The sequence below is a fragment of the Trichechus manatus genome, unplaced genomic scaffold (genome assembly GCF_000243295.1).
Source record: "Trichechus manatus latirostris isolate Lorelei unplaced genomic scaffold, TriManLat1.0 scaffold00216, whole genome shotgun sequence".
NCBI lineage: Eukaryota > Metazoa > Chordata > Mammalia > Sirenia > Trichechidae > Trichechus > Trichechus manatus.
The window spans coordinates 338,145-360,321 of NW_004444152.1; the positions used below are offsets into that span (position 1 = coordinate 338,145).

The 22,177-nt window shown below is 49.1% G+C and overlaps 1 protein-coding gene across 6 annotated transcripts in view; it reads left to right on the forward strand.

Moving 5' to 3' along the window:
* Positions 1-2,616: 2,616 nt before the first annotated feature.
* The window catches only part of HNRNPUL1 (heterogeneous nuclear ribonucleoprotein U like 1), a 35,303-nt gene continuing 15,742 nt past the window's right edge, over positions 2,617-22,177 (forward strand). Inside the window, exons 1-7 of one of the 6 annotated variants that reach the window (XM_004388737.3) lie at positions 2,617-3,209; positions 6,779-6,904; positions 10,258-10,411; positions 12,164-12,237; positions 13,771-13,910; positions 15,432-15,531; positions 17,510-17,622. In XM_004388737.3, coding sequence (XP_004388794.1) covers positions 2,939-3,209; positions 6,779-6,904; positions 10,258-10,411; positions 12,164-12,237; positions 13,771-13,910; positions 15,432-15,531; positions 17,510-17,622 — 978 coding nt within the window. In that variant the 5' untranslated portion in view covers positions 2,617-2,938. Of the gene's footprint in view, positions 3,216-6,778; positions 6,905-10,254; positions 10,412-12,163; positions 12,238-13,770; positions 13,911-15,431; positions 15,532-17,509; positions 17,623-22,177 lie in introns of all 6 variants that reach the window. The other 5 variants (XM_004388739.2, XM_023742677.1, XM_023742676.1 and 2 more) reach the window with 5 other exon arrangements.

Sequence of the window (22,177 nt, forward strand, 5' to 3'; positions counted from 1 at the left end):
TGTCAGGATGCCTCTAGGTTCTGTGCTACATTCTGCCTTTCTAGGATTTTAGTTCTTAAGGGTCCAAGAAGCCATATTTGTAAAATTTTAAGATTCTAGGCACGGTAGTTCGAAGACATAAATGTTCTAAATTTCTAAGATCCTAAAGGCCCACAGGTCTAGATTATTAGTATAATTCCAAGGTTCTAATCTTACAGTATTCTTCTGTGTGCCCCTCCCCTTCTTAACCACTTCTGCTTCCCCCTCCCCACACGTGGGGGTGTGCCACCCTCAAGCCTGTGCAATGCATTAGGGATGCCTCCTTTTCCCCAGGGGACAGTCTCTCCCCTTTTGGGCCATGCTGCCCCCCTGAGCCAGTCCCTCATCCCCTCTGTACAGAGTGTGGACTCTGGTGCCTCTGGGGCTCAGGTCACGTAAACCTTTGTAACCATGCTTCCGTCTCCGCTTGTCTCCCTTCATCTGTGATGTGGCTTCTCTCCCTATCAACTCAGTTTACCCATCAATAAAAAGAAGGGTCTGGTGGGGTCTCAGAGTTCTCCCCTCCCTAAGGAGCTACCAAGGGGGTAGATATGAACGTACACATAGACAAAAAGACACAAAAACAAAGACTCTCTGAAACCCCCAGAGAGGTACAGGCACATAGATACTCACAGGGTCAGAGACCCCCGGTGTAACCAAACCCATTGCTGTCAAGTCGATTCTGACTCATAGTGACTGTATAGGACAGAGTAGAACTGCCCTGTAGGGTTTCCAAGGAGTGGCTTGTGAATTCCAACTGCCGAGCTCTTAACTACTGCGCCACCAGGGCTCCGATCCAATTTAACAGACATATGAATTAATGAACATACTCAGGCATACCTGGTCACAAATACAGACACTGAAATTCAGAGACACACAGAATAACAGAGACATACAAAGTTAACACAGGTACAAACATTTACATACATGCCCAGGCAAATACCAGGAATAGGGAAAAACTTACAGCACCACAGATACAGACACGCAGAGTAACAGATACTAAGACTGACAAGTGGCACAAATACTCAGAGATATATAGAGTACAGCACGTACTCACAGACCCAAACGTTCAAACTCATACAGAAACATAGGCACGGGGCACCTCCGATGACCACGGGCCCAGTGTCTTCCAACACACTCGCGGGCATATGTGCCTGGGTGTGTCCTGCAGCTGATGGACCTATTGGCAGCGCCCGGACGCCCCCCAGTGGCGGATCCTGAGAACGGGGAACAGTTCAATCCGGGCCACAAACTTTTAGAACAAATCATTGTGGGTAGCTGGGAGGAGAGAGGAAGTCGGACGTGGGCGAGGGGCGGGGTGTCTGGACTGGAACCTCCGGGCCCACGTGAGTGTCTGCCCCACTTCTGAGTGGGTGCTGGGTGTCTAGGTTGCTGAAAGTTTGTAATGTAACAGCCCTGTGTGTCTTTGTCGTTTGATGCCGCCTGCCTTTGCAGACATTACTGGGTACATCGACACTGCAGTTTGGTGTATTATCCCCTGAATTGATGCATCAGATGTAACTCACTTGTATTTGATGCCTTTGTGTGCTGCTTTTGTGGATTTAAGGTGTGCCTCAGTGGACACTGGGCGGTTGACATTGTGTATCTCGATTGTGTAGCTTATTGATGTTTTGTGTCTTTTGAGTTAGAGGCGACAGGTGGTGCAGCGGAGTAGACATTGTGAAACTCTGTGGCGTTTGTTTATTAATGTGAGGCTTAACTACGGATTTGTGTGTTTGAGCTTGTCAGTACAGTCGCCAAACAGCCAGATTTACTGAACGACAATTTAGAGAATCTGGGTTAAAAAAGCCAAGAACTTCTGGAGGTCTTTCTGAAGGGGAAGGCTCTATGGTCGCGTGCAGAGCGCCCATTCCACGTAAGGTACCAACCATAGAGAAGAGGGCCGCGAAGCCGTCGATGAAAAAGGCCCCCTGTGAGATGTACTATCAAAGGGGAGGGGGTGCAATTTCCCTTACGACTTTCACCCGTTAGTCTAGCCTCTTCCTTTCAAACCTTCAGGACTTTCTGAAGTCAAAATATTGTCTTTCATAAAGGCAACTGACTTTATTCCAGATAAAGAATAATTTATCTATTTAAGCTCTTACGTGTACCTCCCTCCACAGCCAGACTCTTGTAGCGGTCCTCTGAAGAACGGCCAATCTGGATCACTGTTCCTAAAGCGATCCATTTATACTGACTTCAGTGAGATAAAACAGTAACTGCGATTGGTGGACAGATTGTTTTGAAACCGCCTTAACGGCAAGGGGCGGATCCTTCATTATTTAATCTCGTTCCGGTTTCTTAAAGGCAACAGAGGAAGGAGGGCTAGTTGCCAGCCCTCCGTTTGATTGGTTCTAATGGTTTTACCCGCTTGGTCTCTTCAAGGGGCGGGAGATTTAGACCAATAAAAATGTATGTTACGGAGACATTAGTTTAATGAAAGGACTGCACAGGAAAGGCTGTGAGACGCTCATTCTGAGATCTCATCGCTGATTGGGCCAAGTCTTTACTCCCTTTCCCTCATTTGACCCTACGGGAGCTGGCGCGCGGGCTCTACCCAATCAGCGCGTGCCCCGCCTCCCGCTTTTTCCCGCCCTCCGCTCCAGTCGCCGCATCGACGTAGGCCAACGCTTCCTTCCCAGCAGATCCTGGCCCTTTCATTACCGTTCTTTTGAAAGCCACGCTCTAATTGGCTAGGTCTCCAGGCCCGCGCCCGTTGCCCCCTCGCGGTGGCCAATCAGCACCTGTGTTGCATCGCACCAGGGCCACGGTTGAGGAGGAGGCGGCGGCCATTTTGAGCTGCCGCCGCCATTGGAGTGCCCCCCCCTTTCCCCCTTCGCCTCCTGACAGGAAAGGTTTAAGGGGGACAGAGCCCTGGGAGGCCAGGCCGGGCTCGGGGGCCGCCCCGAGGGCCCGGGCCATGGATGTGCGCCGTCTGAAGGTGAACGAACTTCGCGAGGAGCTGCAGCGCCGCGGCCTGGTCACACGCGGCCTCAAGGCCGACCTAGCTGAGCGGCTGCAGGCGGCGTTGGAGGCTGAGGAGCCCGACGACGAACCGGGGCGACCTGGGCACAGCAACGAGGAGGTCGAGACCGAGGGGGGCTCCGAGCTGGAGGGAACCGCGCAGCCACCGCCGCCCGGGCTGCAGCCGCACCCGGAGCCCGGCGGCTACTCGGGGCCGGACGGACATTGTGAGAGTGCGCGGGGCGGGGGCCGGGAAGCCCGGAGTCCGGGCCAAGGAAGGGCTGTGGGGCGCGGGAGTCCGGCGCCTGAGGCCGGGGAGACGGTGTAAGGACGGGGAGGGGATCCCGCGACCCGTCGCTGAAAAAGATCTAAGGACAAGGGCCTCGGGATGATCGGAGAGTAGATCTTGGCATCCGGCGTAGGGTAGATAGGGGAAGTGGGGGACTCTAGGTTTCGGAGATGAGGAGGGTTGGGGGTGTAGTGGATTCCGGACTGCAGATTGTGGAGACCGGAAACCGTGGTTTCTGGAGTCGGGAAGAGTTCAAAGAATAAGAGGTTTTCTACGTGGGGGGCTGGGGAGGGTCGTGGAAATGGTGATCCCAGGGGGCTGTGCTAGCCCAGCGTGAGGGGCTGGAGATCAGGAGTAGTGTTTCCAGGACTGGGGAAGAAATGATCAGTTACCCGGGTCTGGAAGTTTGAGAATGGAGGTTCCTGGAGTTTGCGACTGGATGGGATACTGGAAATTTTCCTATTTGATGCTGGGGTGTGTTGGAGAGACGGAGGCCTTGGTGTCTGTGGCTGTGGGGAGGGTCTGGTGGACTGGGGACTCTGGTGTTTGGCTGGAGAACGTTTAGGGGATATGGGAGTCCAGCATCTCTCAGAGGATGGTCTTGGGGATTTTAAAATAAATCCGGGGCTTGAAGGCCATCCCTGAGGCAGGGCAACTTGGGCATTTGGTACTGGGAGATCTGGGACCCTCAGGCTAGAGGAGGCACAGGGAACTTTGTTGACTGGCCAGTGGGGAAGGGTGGATGCTGCACTGGGCAGAGGACCTGGGGGTCTAGAGGTGGGAAGGCTCTGAGGACAAGTGAACTCTGGCTACTGCTAAGTAGTCTTGGGTTAACAATGTGGAATGTTTGAGGAACAGGAGTAGCTGGGGGTGGAGTTCAAAGTAAGTGGATTATCTGGAGGACAGGATTCTTGTCCAGCACAGAATGAATGTGTAGCCAGCCTAGCAGATATGTCTGGATGGAGAAGAATGTAGGATGTGAAAGCAAAACCTGTTGACTTGACTGGGGGTGTAGGGAGGAGGGACCTAGCATGTAATGGTGAATGTTTCTAGGACTGAGCAGTTATCTCCAAGAGAGGGCAGTTGATCCACGGAGGCAGTTATTTGTGTGCCAGAGATGGGGGGTGGGGGGTACTGAGCATTAGCCACGAGGTGTGTGACTCTGGGAATGAGAGGGGATAGGGCAGATCTTGGTGCCCCGGGCTGGAGTTGTCTGAGGAGAGGAGACCCTGTTGTGGGAGGGAATGAATCTGGAGTTAGAAAAGGGCAGCTTTCTAGCAGGACCTGGGGGGTGGGGGATTGTAGAGGTTAAGGAGTAAGTAGAAAAGTCTCCGGTGTCCAGGGTTTGTGGTGTTTGTTTGAGAAGAGGGCACCCTGGGGCTTGGGGCTAAGGGAATAAGGGGAGAAAAAACTGATCATGGAAGAGGTGAGATTTGAGGTTGGCACTGGGTACTTACTTTTCATGAGAGATGTGACCTCCTGGAGTGAGGCAACAGTGTAGATTTGGGGGTGGAAGGGCTCGGGATTGTCCAGGACCCAGGATACTGAGAAGAGGGTGTTGCAGACCTGCAGAGGAAAGAGGAAAGGCCTGGTGTGCGTGTGTAGGGAATGCCTAGGAAGGAGGGGCCACAGGCAGTCCTGACCTGGGTGTCTGGCTAGAGGTGTCTCTGAGAGGAAAGTGAGTTCATTGCTTCAGAGCATAGACTCAGATGGACATGGGTCCATGACTTGGGCAAGTCACTTCACCTCTGTGAGCCCTGGTTTCTTCCCATGTAAAATGGGGTAATAATAGTTCCTCATCAGGATTGTCATGAATGAGGTCCCATGTATGGAGGGTTTAGCACTGGGCTTGCTTGCTATTAGAGGGTAGAAGGATCCCAGAGTCGTAGCTGCTTCTCCTGGCAAGGCTGCCTCTGAGCACAGGAGAGATACTGAGGAAGAGAGACACAGACTCTCTGGGGAGAAGAGCACTGTTCTTGCAGCCTGGAAGGGTCTGAATGGTCTGAAAGGGTCCCTGTGTTCCACTTCAGGAGGTTCTATTTCTTCCTCTCTCCCCAACAGCAAAATCCTCTGAGCCCCCTTCATGTTCCTCCCAAACTCTTTCTTCAGCCCTGGTAAACATACCTGTAGCAAACCATGTGACTTGGGACTTTCCTCCCTTTTGGCTCTACCTGGTTTGGGCCCAGATGTATTTGTTCTATGAGGAAGGATCCAGTCAGTTAGCGGGTGACAGGATAGTCTCTCCTTCCCTGTGGATCTGCCTCACTGCTCCTGCACAGCCACTAGCAGGGCCCTGGAGGCACCTAGCAGAGAGCTTGCCCCTGGGGTGCGCAGCCTGGTGCTGTGCATCCTGGGCTTCTGAAGTTCTCTCTGGGGTTTGCCTGTAAGGTTTTCCTCCTTGAAGGAGTTTCTGCTTTGGTACTCTGGGTTTAGTCCCGCCCCTGGGCTTTCACCTGTGTGACCCCAGCTCCAGGCGTTTTCTCCATCCTCATCACTGAGCTGTTGCCTGTGTAGCCTTTGAGTCAATGCTATCTGCTGCTTTCTTGGTCCCTGTCATAACACCCAGGACTTCTCCTTTGTAGTCCATAACAATCAATTCATTTTTTGTGTGTAATTATTTGTTTTATGTGTGGTGTGTTTATCTTATTAAGCCAAAGGCTTCAGTGGGGCAGAGGTCCAGCTCAGCTTATTCTCAGCCCTCCCTCAGAGTCTAGTGTATAGTTAATGCACTCCAAGAATGGTTAATATTGTTGTTCTTACCACCCTTCAGCTGAGCTCCCCTGGATTCTCAAGTCTCCTTGCCAAAATCCTTCCAGTCTAACTCCAAATAATTTAGGACTAATCCTTACTGAGTTTGAAAGCATTATGATCATGAGCCCTACTTTCATAACAGCTCTTTTCCTTCCTCCCCCAGTTCCCTTTCATCAACTGAGTGTGGTTACTCCTTATCATTGGCAACTATTGCACGGTAGAAAAGATTCTTAAAGACGCTTGGCTGTACAGGAGGAATATTGAACGGGGCAGGCAGAGTGCTGGTTTATACTCCAGTTTTTACGGTTGTGTCCTGAGGGTAACTCCCTAAGCATTTTGCCATCTTAGAGAACAGCTAAGCTGGTGGTTCTTACACTACTCCACAGAGTCCCAGGTGTGTGTAAAGTTACCTCCACCACAGAGGGGTGACTTAGTGGAGAGGCTAAGCTGGAGCCCTCTTCTGGCCCTCCCATCTCCTTTCTTCAACCAGAATAGTCTGCTTCCGTCAGTTTTATATATCAGGGTTCTGTAAAACCCCATCTCAGGTAGCATCTGCAACCTTTTGAGGGGCAAGAGGACACGTTCAAGCCACTGACTGCCCAGATAAGATTTCCATGTGAAGGTGTTGTCAGACCTTGGCTTCTGACAGACTCACTGTCCCCAGTGGGGATGACATCATATGGCATCAAAGAAGCCACCTCTGGTCCCAGGGCCCTCCAGGAAGCACCCTTCTAACTGGCCGTTTTTTGTTTTAAGATGTCATGGACAATATTACCAGGCAGAACCAATTCTACGAGAGCCAGGTCATCAAGCAAGAGAACGAGTCAGGCTACGAGAGGAGACCACTGGAAATGGAGCCGCAGCAGCAGGCCTATCGCCCAGGTGGGAAAGCACATGAGGCTCTATCTTTTTTGAGGGAAACAGAATCTACATGTGGCCATTGCTGTCCACTCAGAGCTGTCCTCCCAGAGAGGCTTTACATCATCCTTTTGGCTAATTCGTCCAGGCTTTTTACTCTGGCAAGTTGTTTTTGAAGGGAAGAACTCAATCCCACCCCAAAGTGTTGGGGGAGGGGAGTCTTCATGGTATCTGTTTTCAGATGCTAGCATCAACACCCTTGAGAGGTTTGGGCCTGGAGGCCAACACCTGAGTTACCTGAGTCTTATTTAGAATCTTAGAATGTGGAAGGCAGAAAGGACCTTCTAAATCTAGTCTAGTGTTTCCCATACCATGTTCTGAAGAATATCGTTCCAGGAGATATTACCAGGCTCTCCACAGAGAAGAGTTCCCTAGTCAAGTTGTGTTGTAGCACAGGGAATCACCTAGATTACTGAAGGATAAGGATCAGGATAAGAAGCTGGCTCCTGTGAGGTGGAGGTCAGCCATACCTCCATTCTCCAACTTCTTCACCATTTCTGACACCAGCTGCCCTTTCCCCCCCGGCACTTTGTACTTCTCTCGTGGGTTCAGTAATTTGTTGCAGTGGCCACACCAAACTCATAGAACACACTCACAGTTAAGTGGTTTATTAAGGAAGTCCTAGGCTACAACTTAGAATCAGAATCAACTTGGAAGTACCAGGAACAGCTCAGGATCAGGAAACACGTAGGTAAGGTCTGGAAGCGCCCCCCCCACCCCCACCCGCCAAAGTGGAGAGCACATCCCTCCCCTCTTCAGTGCAGGACAGCTCTCTCCGCTCTTCTTGGCCATGCAAGCAGACAGGCCCTTCTCTCTGCCGTGCTAACTTCTCAGCCATGCACGTCCCCTCTTGGCTGTGCAGGCCTCTCTGCCTTTGGCTTCCCCACCATCAGCGTCTCCACTGCTGACTGGCCCAGCTCATAGCCAGTGTAGCAACTTGCTCAGCTCTCTTAGCTGCCTTCCTAGCAGCAGCTTCCTGCTGTCACCTCTGGCTCTGCCACAGAACCCCTTCCGGGCATCTCGCTGTCTTCAGTGTTACAGCCCTTGACCCATATTATAGCTCTTTTAGGAGGTTTTTCACTGTCTCTCCTTCTCTCTTCTCTTTTCTCGCCTCTAAGAACTTCTGTGGGATTGGCTGCTTATCTAAGAAAACTCCTTGTCAGTTTAAAGGCATGGCCTTCCCAGCAGGACCACAGACTTACCAGTCCCTTCAGTGGGACCACAAGTCACTCAGTTTGCATAGTAAACGAACCAGTCCCCATGAGGTACGTAAAACAGACCAATCAGGACAGACTGCAGTCCAGGGCCAGACAAAAGTACCAAACCATCAAGTTGTTTACAGCTTACCCAGGAAATGTCAAGCAACCCTGACAAAAGTAACAAACTCTCTGGAGTAGAAACAACCTGGGAGCCGCCCCCCACCAAGTTGCTTCTTCAAAGAACTGGGGCAAGTGTTAGCTCCTCAGGGCTTAGGGGGGAAGTCTGTTAAGCTGTGTTTCCAAAGAACCAAGGCAAAAGGCCATATAAAGGAGCTCAATTGACTGCACAAGTGAATCTGGAAAATGCAACATATGCTGTACCACCTCTTGCAGATTCATGTGCTTATTAGAACATTAAAGGCTCTGAGAAGTCCTACACTGAAAAAAAAAAAAAAAACTTATGCCACATTGTTTTAACCCAGGATGTCTCAAACATTTAAATATGTCTTTGCGGAACAATGGAGCCGTGGCGGCACAGTGGTTAAGAGCTATGGCTGCTAACCAAAAGGTTGGCAGTTTGAATCCACCAGCTGCTCCTTGAAAACTCTCTTGGGGCCGTTCTACTCTGTCCTATAGGGTCACTATGAGTTGGAATTGTCTCGAAGGCAACAGGTTTGGTTTTTTGGGTTTGCAGAATGGTGGTCCCCATGATTCCAGTTTGGGAAACAGATGTAATCCAGTACTCCTCCTTTTACAGATGAAGGGAGGTGATTTATCTAATGGCAGAGCTGGGGCTAGAATCCAGGACGTTGGCTCCTGGGCAAGTGCTCTTTGTTAATAGGCAGGATCCCATACTGTTCGTGTTTTACTGTTTTGAAAAGCAGGGTCCCACTACTGAGTAGTGATGAAGTCAGGACTGTGTTGTGGCCCCAGTGCCTTTTCTTAGCAAATCTAGTTGATTTTATCTAATTCCATTCTGGTTCATCCAGAGTGAAGTCCCTGGACATTTCTTGTGGGTGGCTCCGGGCTTTAATGAATGTGGGTTAAATTGCAGATTTGTGTCAGGCTCTGAGATGTGTAGAATCATTTGGCCCAGTGTGGGTATTTTTTGTGCCATTATCAACAGGCATTTATCAGGGGCTTCCTGTGAGCCCAGCCCTGTGCTGGGACCATGGAGGCTGTCTTCAAGATGGTTGAGCACTATCCCTGCCCTGGAGAACCAGAAGAGATTTGGTCAGTATGCCAAAACTAGTGAGCGATCCAAGATGCTCTTTGAATGAGTGCAGAAATGAGTAGACGTGAGTGATCCACAGCATTGTAGATAGACGTCGTGGCAGAAACAAGGCTAGGTTGAAATGCACGGTTTGCTCTAGGTTAGATGCTGATTCTTAGAGTTGGCCTGACTTCCCAGGGATCCACAGCACGCTATCCCATTCCAACTTCCTGTCTGTGGTGTGATTGATGAGATCTCACCTATGGAATGGTTTAACTGCAGACCCTCCCTTCCAGGGGATTCTGAGCTTTGCAGTAGAATGATTACATCCAATGGAGTTAACTGCAGGATCACAGATCTCAATACTCTGTTGAACCAACCCTTGCCCCTCCTTGCTAGACTGAAGAAGCTTTGCAAGAACTGAGATGGGAGATCTTTTGGTAGGAGAAATTGGAGAATATAGGATCGTGGCACCTCATTTTAACAGGATCTTAGAAGTCTTCTAGGGCTCCTTCCCAGTCATTGCAGGCAGAGGCGACTGCCAGCCTTCACGGGGCTTTCATGCAGTGCCAAAGGCAGCTGTCCCACCTTTGGTGGGCCTTTAAAGAGTTTGTCCTCATTTAGTGCTGAAATCCCCCTCGTCTGACTGACGTCTGTCACCCCACTGACTACCAGGTCTGAATCACCTGGCTGACCATCCCTGGCCTCTGCTTCATCCTAGCCCTGTTCTCCAATGCGGCTTACCTGGCTTGCTCAGCAGGCTTACACTGAACCCAAGTTTGTGCTCAGCCCTTCACCACTGTAGGCAGGACCCTGTCAACGTCTCCTGAGGTAAAGGGGACCAGAGAGGTGATAGCTGAGCAGTTTCCAAGTGTCTTGATCATCTCTACTTGTCATGACAGTAGAAATGAAGACAGAGATGAAGCAAGAAGCACCTACCAGCTTCCTCCCCCACGAAGCATCTCAACCCAAGCCAGATAGACAGCAATTCCAGAGTCGCAAGAGGCCTTATGAAGACAACCGGGGACGGGGGTACTTTGAGCACCGAGAGGATAGGAGGTGCGTGTGTTGAGGCGACAGTCGCCCTTGTCGCTTTAGGTGTCTGTTTGTGGCCCCGCACCCCTGGGACCCTTCGTAGTCTAACCAAGAGGGCCGGAGTTCCCCTGCACCGACACTGTCCCTCTGGCCCTTCCTGCACTCACTGTCACAGCCACCTCTCCTCAACCTTTGGCCCCTCACTTCCTTCCCAGTACATGTAAAGCCCACACACCTTAGCCTTCCCACGTAAGATGCCCGGCTGCCTTTTCAGTCCCCCTCCCCACTGCCCTGCAGTCCCACACGGCGTCCTATCCTTAATGGCTGCTCAGTGTCCCTCAGATGAATCACACCCTGCTTCATCCATCCACTCGTTCATTCAGACAGCACTCTAGTCCTTTCACCAGGTGCCGAGCCCTGGGCTGGACACTGGGGATACGGAGAGGATTTGGTCAGCGGGCTTTGCCCTCCATTTTTCCTGGTGTAGGGGCTGAGGTAGACAGTCCCAAGTCAGCCACAACCTAGGGGGACAAGTAGTTAAGATGTGGTTGTCAGGAGCTCACAGGGGGAATGGTTCTGCTGTGGTCATTTCCCTTTTCCCTTTCCTATAGACCTCCCACCTTCCTTCCCCTGGGAACCGTCCTCCCCTCCTCCCCCACTTCGGCTCCTGTGTGATCCTCTTCCTTCCTATCACAGAAACTGAGAATTACGCTCATCTCCACTCGTCTAGACTGCTCATCTGACACATTTTATTCCCTGCCTGGTGAGGTTTACCCTCTCACTGGCTTGTGACTCTTTTTAAGACAGGGCCTGTGCCTCACAGGCTGTTACTAAAGCTAGGACGTGGAACCAGCCCACCTCACACGGGTTTCTGCTGCTGCCTCCCACAGAGCAGGGGCCTAGGAGCCACTAGCCGAAAGAGCACAAAGGAACTCACGGAGCTGAGGCTGGCAGGGAGGGCTTCTCAGGATGGGTTGAGCGCCTCCTTTTGGGAGGCTCTGTGCCGTCCATGGGCTGGTGGGGTAGAAGGACAGTCCACCAGAGAAGCCTGCTGTCGGGGAGTGCCAGCAGCCCAGTCAGCACGGGTGTACCTGGTCTGTACACAGTGCGCCAGGGCCACCCAGACTGTCCCTGCCACAGGAGCATTAGACCGTGCCCTTCTACCCCTCTCCTTTATTTCTGTAGTTCAGACACCAGCAGTGTTTTAACATAGCCCCCTTTTTTAATGCTTTGGTGGGAAGATGAATCTCAGTTCATAATTTAGGACACTTTTGAAAGAGAGAGACCGAAAAAATGGGTCATTTTAAATCCTGTCAGATGCGGAGTCTTCAGACCTGGTGTATGGACAGATTTTAATTACCGGGTTTATCTTCAGAGAGTCTCGTGAGGTTGTCCAGGCTCTTGCACATCCCATTCCTGGCCCAGCACCCTTTGGGCCACCACAGCCTCCCGCCAGTGAGAGTTCAGTGTGGAGGCAGGTCTCAGCATGCAGAGGGCATGGACCAGGTCTGTGGGAGAGAAGAGTCTTCTCTGGAAGAGCTCCCTGAGTGATGCTGATGCCCCCTCCACACCGGAGCATGCCCTCTCGTCCTTGTGCCCACCCTAGGAGTTACCCATCGTTGCTGTCATGGAAATGCAAGTGCGGATGGTCCCAGAGTGCTTTTGCTAACCTCTGTGGGAAGACACTGAAGTCCAGGAAGGGTTTCTGCTTCATTTTCCTTCCCCTCTGCTTGGCCAGCTATTCTCTGCATGACTTAACCCCTCTTTCCGACACAGAGGCCGCTCTCCTCAGCCTCCGGCTGAAGAAGATGAAGATGACTTTGACGACACCCTTGTTGCCATTGACACATGTGAGTCCTGGGAGCGCCCCTCTGAGCCTCCTTCCTATCAGTATAGGGGAACTGTGCTTTGACCTTCCCCAGAATCCCTGCCTGGCCCCAACCAGGGCTGGTGTTGGTCCTGGTGTAAGAAGCAGTGTAGTTCTGGACCAAAGGCCCTGGTTTGGAGACAAGATCAACTGCTGACTCCGCTGTGGGGCCCTGGGCAAGTCATTCTCCATCTCTGAGCCTCTCTTCAGGGAGGAGGAACCCTGCCCTGATACATCAGGGGGTTTTCAGTTAGAATGAATACAGGAACAATCTGGAAAACCCTGAAGCGCCCTGCACACTCACAGGGTTTGTCATCTAATCAGGAAGGGAATCTGAGTGCTGCCGGGGAAACTTAACTCTTTGACCACCAGCTCCCCAGTTTCCATCAGCTGCTCACGTTCCTGATGAAACCAATGCCACTTTGTCCTCTGAGTCACTATACTCACCCGCCCTCTGCCCTCCAGTTCAGTTTTCTTTCCACTGGATACGTGGCTTTCACTTTGACTGTGTAAACACTCGGGGGAGTGATTATAGAGGCAGTGTCTCCCCTCAGACCTTCTAAATCAGAATCTCAGCAACAGGGCCTGTGAAACTGAATTTTTAAACGTATCCGGAAGCACGGCCAGGTCTGAGAATACTGCACTGCTCAGCAGAACAGAAAGTTAGCAGAAACTCACTCACTTGTTTCTTTACGTAGCTCGTGTTTATAGAGCACTCCTTTGGAAGAGATAAAGACATCTTACATACAGTTCCTCCTCTCACGAGATCTCAGAGACAAGCTCTGCCCGGAGTAAAACTTAACATTTTTAAAGTGTCGTGTGGGCAGTGGTCCATGAGGCAGCATCTGATCAAATGTCAAGTGTACAGACCATGGGGCTCAACCTTGAGAGAAAGGAGAGAGCCTAGTGGGCTGAGTGGGAAAGAGAGGTTTTCTTGGAGGCATGACCAGCCCCTTGGAGGATGGGAAGAGGCTGTTCTCAGCAGGAGAGTCATGGGCCCACAAGAGGGGGCCAGGACATGTGCCCCTGGGCGGTCACGGCAGGGGGGTGGGTGTGCATCAGAGTCAGGTGCTTGCACAGCCACTGGCAGCAGGAGCCCAGCACTGGGGAGTAATTGGGTTGTAGGGCAATGGTGATTAGTCTCTTGTATTTTAAAATCTCCTGAAACTGGTGACAATGTGGACCTTCTCCCTACAAGTGTACATACTCACAAAAAGGTGTTGGTGTACAATTTCCAGGGGCTCCCCTGAAGCCCATTCCTGGACCCTAGCCAGGTAAAGAGCCCCTGTTCCTGTGTGGGGTGACTGCTTTGACCGTGTGCGAGCCAGCTGGCCCTGCTCCAGAACCTGTGCTGTTAAAGGGAGGATGGTCAGGGATGTAGCAGATTCCTCATTAACCCATCCCCATGATGTGTCAGCTTGTGTGCTCCTACTCAGCCCTCCTGGGGACCTTCCCTTTTCCTGTTTCTCTCTCGGGATCTTTGAAACATCAGTCGACCTAGGCTTTTTTTCCACAGATAACTGCGACCTCCACTTTAAGGTTGCCCGAGACCGGAGTAGTGGCTATCCGCTCACAATCGAGGGCTTTGCATATCTGTGGTCCGGAGCCCGTGCCAGCTATGGGGTCAGAAGGGGCCGTGTGTGCTTCGAGATGAAGGTGAGTGGGAGCAACGCCAGGGGGATGGGTGCAAACAATGGGTCCGTGCATTGGAATAGCCTTGTCACCGGCCACTGAGTCAGAGCCGCAGCTACAAAAGAGGTTTGACTGGGGACAGACTGTGTGTCCAGGCAAACACACTTCTGTGTGAGCTCAGAAGAACTGTCCTGTTGCTAACTGTATCAGAAAAGCAGGCCAACCATACGTTATTTTATTGGATTTCTCCTTCGTGGGGTTTGGCCCAGGTATTATACAGATAACACCAGTCTAGAGGTGATGTGTTTGATGTGGAGCTGGGAAAAGGAGTTGTCTGGAAGAAAGCTAGAAGACTTGGGCTCAGGAATCACCAGTTAAAGGAAGGCCAGAGGGAGCAAGGCACAGAAAGGCTGTCCTGCCAGCTCAGGCCATCATCCGCCATCATCCCTCCACAGTACCATGTCGAGTCATGTTTGTGAAAAGAACACATTCTAGTGTTTGGCAAAAGTCCAGACAGCACACAAGACGATAAGGTGGAAAAGCAGAAGTTAGAGTCCTGGTCCCCATCCTACTCCCCAGAGACAACTTACATGTTAATGATATCTTGTGTATCCTTTCTGTATGGAAACTTATTTATAATAGTTAATACGTGGAGCACTTTGCAGGCACTAGATAGTGGACCAAGCTCTTTCTACGGGTTATTTTCATTAATCCTCACAGTGCTATCATGAAATAGGTACTGTTATCCTCATTTTTCAAAGGTGGAAACTGAGACAGAGGTTATCATATTTTATCCACTAAGACATCATTGATTTTAAGTTGCACATTATTTTATGTGCCATTCGTGGAGAAACACTGCCAGTTAAACTGGCATCTTAAAGTCGATGAAATACAATAACTTGCCAAAGGCCACCAAATAGTACAGGTAGAGGTGGTTATTAGGCAGTCAAAAGATTAAGTCAGAAGACTATTTTTACTATCATACCTTGTGCAGTTTTTTATAGTAGCTCATTAGCTCTGCCTCATTCATTTTAACTGCTGCATCATATCCTGTTGCATGAATATACCTTGATTTAACCAGTGCCTTATTGGTAATTGTTTCTGATTCTTTTTTATATATGTAAGCAGTGTTACCCTGAGTATTTTTGCATACATATCCTTGTACACTTCAGAATCTATCTGTAGAAGAAACTAGAAGTAGAATTGCTGGGTTATACAGCGTGTGCACTCACAGTTTCTAGCTTTGATGGAGACTGCTAGGTTGCCCTTCAGAGACGTCGTACCAGTTTATCTTTCCACCGGCCATTATGAGAGTCCCTGTTCCCCTGCAGCGAGTTTTAAAACTAAGAAAATATTTGAAATTCCTATCTTGGTGGCCCTGTACTCTGCTGAGCCCGTTTGAGGCCCTGATTTCTTCAGAGCAACTTGAATGCTTGTGACCTCTTCCCCTGCTTTTTAATGCCTGGTGCGCTTCCCTCCTGGATTGCCTCATGGAACCCGCCAGCCACCAGACTCAACCTGAGCCCTCTGGTCTTCTGTCCCCAGATCAATGAGGAGATCTCCGTGAAGCACCTTCCATCTACAGAGCCCGACCCCCACGTTGTCCGCATCGGCTGGTCCCTGGACTCCTGCAGCACCCAGCTAGGTAAGGGGAGTTGTGCTAAGCAGTCCAGATAGTAAAGCAGTCGCCCCTCCCTGGATTCTCAGGCTCCTCGGCCTCCTTTCCCGGTGTTGGAACAGAACCAGCCTGGAGGGGAACAGGCACCAAGATCAGGTGTATGCACTGCACGTCTTTAGGCATACACGATTCAACTGCAAGGGCCACAGTCACTTAACAGCCTTTCTAGAAAGAATTGATTTTTATCCTACATCTCTTAGGAGAGGGTCCAGAGTTCTCTTTAGAAAACTGTTACCTGTCTTAAAAAAGATCAGTTGTCTCCTGTCCTCAAACCGTGCCAAAGTCCCTCAAGCCCTATTAAGATCTCTCTGGGCTGCTCTGTCCAGAGCCTACCCCAGGTAAAGGTGACGCTGAGACCACTGGAGGCAGGGCTGTAGCCACGGAGGGGAGCCCAGGGTCCTTCCTTGGTGGAGGGAGGTAGGGGCTGCCCGTTGAGAGATTTGTAATTATCTCAGGACCCCAGGCCTCAGTGACTTTCTGACCCCAGGTGACTGATCTTGATGACCAATGTTGAAACTTCTGCCTTAATTATGTAAACATTTTGATTTTGAAAACGTGTACTCCTTGTAAAAATGCAGGCCAGACAGAAAGGGAAAAGTGCTCTCCTACACCTGCAGCCCAAAGATAACCAGTGTTTCTTCCTCCATCTCCTGGACTTTTTTTTGTTTTATTTTTTATATACCCAAACTGAGTCACAGTGCATACTGTTGTGTAGCTTTTTTTTTCTTCTTCCTACTTAACATATTGTGGGCATGTTTTTATAAATAAATTTTAAAAAACCTTTGCCGTCGAGTAGATTCCAACTCATAGTGACACTGTAGGACAGAGTAGAACTGCCGCATAGGGTTTCCAAGGAGCAGCTGGTGGATTCGAACTGCCAACCTTTTGGTTAGCAGTTGAACTCTTAACCAGTGCGCCACCAGGGCTCCTTTGAAACTAAGTACAGCTTTCTCACTACTGCATAATTTTTCATTTTATAGCTGTATCGTTTTTTTAACAAGTCCGTTTTTGAAGATCATTTAACTTGACGGCAACTTTTTATTGTAAGACACTTGAGCCACCATCCTTGTCTGTAATTATCTGACTGTTTACTTAAGGCTAATTGTTTTTTTATATTAACACTAATTCTTAACAGTGAAATTGCTAGGTCAAAAGGAATGTACAGTTTTCATTTTGATATGTACTAGCAGTTTTTGTTTTAAGACTCACATATATCATCTCATTTTATCTTTGCCTTAGTTTTGAGATGTAGGTGGTGGGCAGCTGACACAGGTGGGAATGCAAAGCCCAGAAAGGTCAAGCATCATGTCCATGGTCACACAGGTGGTTGATAGCAAAACTAGGCCTGGGGTCCGTGCTGTGGGCTCCTGCTTTGCTGACAGGATGCTCCTTGGGTTCCTGGCAAAGGATTTCTATATAAGCCAGGTGTCAGCCAGGTCCCCTGGGATCTCAGTCAGACTGTTTCAGCCTCCAGTTCTGAAGCTTGGGGAAATCCAGCACCGTTCCCAGGTCCTCATGATCTCCAGAAGCAAAATCCAGCCCCTCTAGTAGTTTACACAAAACAGCCCACAACACTAAAAATCAATGGCTTCAGTAGACTTGATTGAATATTGGGTATCACAGAAGGGCATGCATCTTGGCACACAGCCTTCTTCCACCCCGAGCCTCCTCTCTTCCCACCTCCTTTTCTCTCCAAATTCTCACTTTCTGTACAGGGCCCCTCAGTTTAGCTCCTACTCCCAGGCGAAACCCTTGGGGTCTCTGCATAACAAGGGGCTTCTTTTCAACAGAACTGTCCGCAACCCTCTGCCCTTCCAAAAGTACCTGATTTTTAAAACACGCAAAGGAGATGATTTTTTTTTTTTTCTTTAAAATGCGTGGCAGCCAGTGAAGCCGTTGTGACCATCGCAGGTTTAACCTGCCTTGTGACTGTCTCTCCCGTCAGGCGAAGAGCCTTTCTCCTATGGCTACGGAGGCACTGGGAAGAAATCCACCAACAGCCGGTTTGAAAACTATGGAGACAAGTTTGCAGAGAATGATGTGATTGGCTGCTTTGCGGTGAGTGCTGGCAACCTGAGGGAGTTGGCAGAACCAAATGTTGGTCCTATCAGGTGTGGCCTGCAGAAACTTACTGCCCTTTCCTTTATCTTCCTCAAATCCAGCTGGTCCAGTCTCTTTGTCTGTCTTTTGACAGGCGGGGATGTTTGCTTAGTCGTTTTGTGCAAAATTCCGCCAGTCCACCCTCTTTGCCCTTTTGTGCGAAGCTGTCAGATGGCACCCTGAAGAGGTGGGGGGCATCAGGTGTGCACAACCTACTTCTGTTCCTAGATACCAGAGAGATGTTTTCTAAACAAACCAGGAAGTTCTTATCTTTTTCTGCTAGGGAATAGCCTATCTACTCTTGAAGGCAGTGATGTTGGCTTTTGCCCACATTGGCATCATCTCATTCCAGAACTTCTCTTTTCCTTTGCCTCACATTGGTTGAGTGATGCTTCCTACTGAGCATGGCCTTCTGGAAGGGCAGGGACAGATGGAAAACCGAGCAAGAACTGCTGCCTTACTTCCCTTACTGAGAGCACTGACCGACAACCACAGTGCTGAGGCGTACGGCTGTCAGCTCTGGAGCCAGAGTCCCTGGACCCAGCCCCTGCTCTTCTGCTCACAGGCCTCAGCAACTTAAACCAAACCAGTTACCTTGGAGCTGATTCCAATTCATGGGGACCCCATGTGTTTCAGAGTAGAACTGCGCTCCATAGTGTTTCCAATGGCTATGATCTCTTGAAAGTAGATCTCCAGGCCTTTCTTCCAAGGTGCGTCTGGGTGGATTCAAACTACCAACCTTTCAGTTAGTAGCCAAGCAGTTAACTTGCTTGCACCACCCAGAGACTGTCCTGGGCAACTTACCCTCCCTGTATTTTGGTCTCATATAAAAAGGTGGTCATCTTTGTACCTACCTCTGAGTTTTGTGTGAAGCCACTAAGTTAATCCGTTAAAAGCACTTAGGACAATACCTGACATATAGTAATCACTTTGTAAGTATAGGTCAGTGCTATATCATTAGAAATTATAAGAGATGTCTTTAAAATGTGCCCTTAGGCCCCAGAGGAGGGAGTGACAACAGGCCCATGCTTCCTCTTATTCTTGTTTTCTCTCTTTCCCCTCATATTTGTTGAAACCAAAAAACCAAACCTGTTGCTATCGAGTGGATTCCGACTCATATAGAGACCCTGTAGGACAGAGTAGAACTGCCCCATAGGGTTTCCAAGGCTGTAATCTTGACGGAGGTAGACTGCCACATCTTTCTCCTGAGAGCAGCTGGTGGGTTCCAACTGCCGACCTTTCGGTAGGCAGCCAAGCTCTTTAACTGCTGCGCCACCAGGGTTCCTTATATTTGTACATATGCGCCCTTTTCTCCTTTTTTTTTTCACTTTTATTTTAAAATAATTTCAAACTTAAAAAGAATTCTCATAGACATCAGATTCTAACATTTGCCATATTTGTTTATCATTTTCTCATAGTTTTATTTGACCAGTGATTTTTATCTGACCCGTTTGAGAGTAGGTTGCATATTTGCATACATCATGTCCCTTTATTCCATGGTATTTCTGTGTATTTTTAAAAAACAAACCACAGGACACTTATCAAATTTAACATTGCTTTAATATTATTATCTACTCCGCAGTCCACATTTAAATTTTGTTAGTTGTCCCAACAATATCCTTTAAGAACAAATCTGGTCTTCAGTTCAAGAGCATATATTGCGTTCTGTTGTCATGTCTCTTTAGTCTCCTTTAATCTGGAATTGTTTCTCAGCCTTCCTTTCGTGACCTCATTATCTTTTTAATGGTATTTTTTTTTTTAAAAAAAAATATATATATTTATACTGTACAAACTGTTCTAATGTATTTTTTCCATTTGATAGTAAATCTTGGCCATCTTTCCCTGTCTGCACAAAGGATTTAGCTCAATTGGAAACTTTTTTTTTAATAGTTAATAAATTCATGTGGTTTGAAGAAATATAAAAAGGTACATAGTGGAAAGTCTACTTCAGATCTTCCTCCCACAGGTAGTACTGGTTTCTTAGGTATCGTTACAGGGCTTCTTCATCCAACTACGGGAAAAATGATTATTATTTTTCTTCTTTTTACACAAAAGGTAGCATATTATACATGTTCTGCATCTTTCCTTTTTGTGTAACTGTATCTTGGCAATCTTCGTACATCACTGTATCACGGAGGGCTTCTCTGTTCTTTCACATGGTCTGCAGTCATTGTGTGGCTGTTCCGTAATTTACGTAACCAGTTTCTGTTTAGTGGACATTTAATAGTTTCTTGCCATTTTGTTTAGTGGCTTCCTAGTATTCTGATTTAGGCATCAGCGCACCCTAACTTAATTCAGCCAGCCTTCTGCTGGTGGGCCTGAACGTTCTTTGCTGGAACAGATGATGCTGCGGTGACAGCTTGTCCTTTTTTTTTTTTTTTTCCACTTACCAGAGTACCTTGAAGTTCTTGGTGTCCCCATGTGGATCTTATGTGTGGTTTAGCCACCCCTGCTTCCCACTGAAGCGCAAGTAGTAGGGCTAGAGTGAGCATCTTGCATGTCTTTTGTGTTCTTGTGGGAATGTAGCTGTAGTATTTTTTCCTGAATATATAACTTTTGGATCAAATGTGTATTTTTAATTTTTCCTTTCTTTTTTTTTTTTTTCCATCTTACAGTTTATTTATTTATTGCACTTTAGATGAAGGTTTACAGAGCAAACTAGCTTCTCTTTGAACAACTAGTACGCATGTTCTTTTGCGACATTGGTTGCCATTTCTTTTTTTTTTTTTTAATAATTTTTTGTGTGTGTTTTCGGTGAAGGTTTACACAGCAGTTTAGTTCCCATTCAACAATTTCTACACGAGTTGTTCAGTGACGTTGGTTACATTCTTCACAATGCATGAACGTTTTCATTATTTCCCTTCTGGTTGCTGCATTTCCATTAATCTGCTTTCCCTGTCCCCTCACATTCTCATCTTTGTTTTAAAGTAATTCTTGACCATTTGCTCTCAGATAGGTGATTTTTTTAAAGGAGCACAGTATTGATGGGTGATATTCTTTTTTTTTTTTTTTAGTGTATTTTGTAATTTTGACAGCTGCTGTCAAGACTGCCCCAAAGAGGTCACAGTAGATTAATGTGTCATCGGCGTGTGATAGTGTTTTCCAAACTGTGCTCCCTCAGTGCTTGGGGCTCTGTGGGCATGTGGTCGTCTGGAGCTGTAAGCCTTGACCCCTGCTTTAACCAGATCATTTCTACTTCTGCTTCTAAGATTCCACAGACAGCTTCCTTTGTTTAAAGGATGCCACAACTTAAAAAGGTTCAGAGTGGGGTTTGGGGGAGGTATGAAAATCAATGGCCTGAGGGAACCAGAGGAGAGACGTATGTGTCAGTCTTGAACTCTCGCCACTCACGAGACAAAAGGGACGGAACAGCCTTGCGGGTAAGGAGAGCAGTAGAATCCGTTCAGTGTAATCCTTGGAGCCTAGGGGCTATGAGGAGATATGGGAGGTGAAGCTACAAAAACAAGCAGGAGCCAGGCTGTGGCGTATCTGACAGATGCCAGGCTTACGGAAATGGGAGCTCCTTTAGGCCCCAGATCAGCGCAGGAGCCTGGTGGCAGGAGCGGCACAGCCACCCTCGCCTCTTGGGTGGCTCTGTTGGCGGTGGATGTGTTGGCCGACAGTGCTGGTCTACTTACAGTACCCTAAGTGTGTCGGGAAGCTGGTGGCTCTGAGGAAGGCTGACACCCATGATGTTCACTGCCATGTTAGGGCAAAGGTGACCTGGGCCACTCCTGATCGGGTGACAGGACACGGTGGGGTCTGTGCTGCAGGGCCTGGGACAGGACTCAGTCCAGCCGGTGTCGGCTGTGCCGTGGGCCTGGCCGGTGCAGGTGCTCAGCGATGAGCAGGTGGATGGCGTCTGATACGGCACTGTGCCTGTGAGCACTGAGGAGGAGGGTGAGGAGGCTCTTCGGGGACGGTGCTTCTGCCACTTCTTGAAGGGCAAGTCTCAGAGTGTTCCCCTGACTGGAGAGGGAAAGGATACCACATCTTGTACTTTTATATCAGAAACTTGCCCTGCGCTTTGCTTCAGTCCACTGTCTGATCCCAAGTTTTGAGCCTCCCTCTACCCTGCAGACAGAGTGATCTTTCTGAAACATAGCTGTAACCAGGCTGCCTCTCTGTTCAGAACCGGTCATCAGTGTAAAGTCCAGACTCCTCAGGTAACTTCGCCCATCACATGCTGAGGGCAAGGACCGTGTCTCCCCCCACCACTTCATCAGCAGCCCTGTCTCCCTAGCACAGTGCCTGGCATCTGGGAGTGACAGCTGACATTGAGTGCTTGTTGTTGTGTGCCGTCGAGTTGATTCTGACCCATGGCAACCCTATGTGACAGAGTAGAAGTGTCCCATAGGGTTTCCTAGGCTGTAGTATTTACAGGAGCAGATCACCAGGTCTTTTCTCTGGTGGAGCTGCTGCGTGGATTTGAACACCAGACCTTTTGGTTAGCAGCCAAGCATTTAACCATTGCACCACCAGAGCTCCTTCTTGAGTGCTTACTGTGTATTAA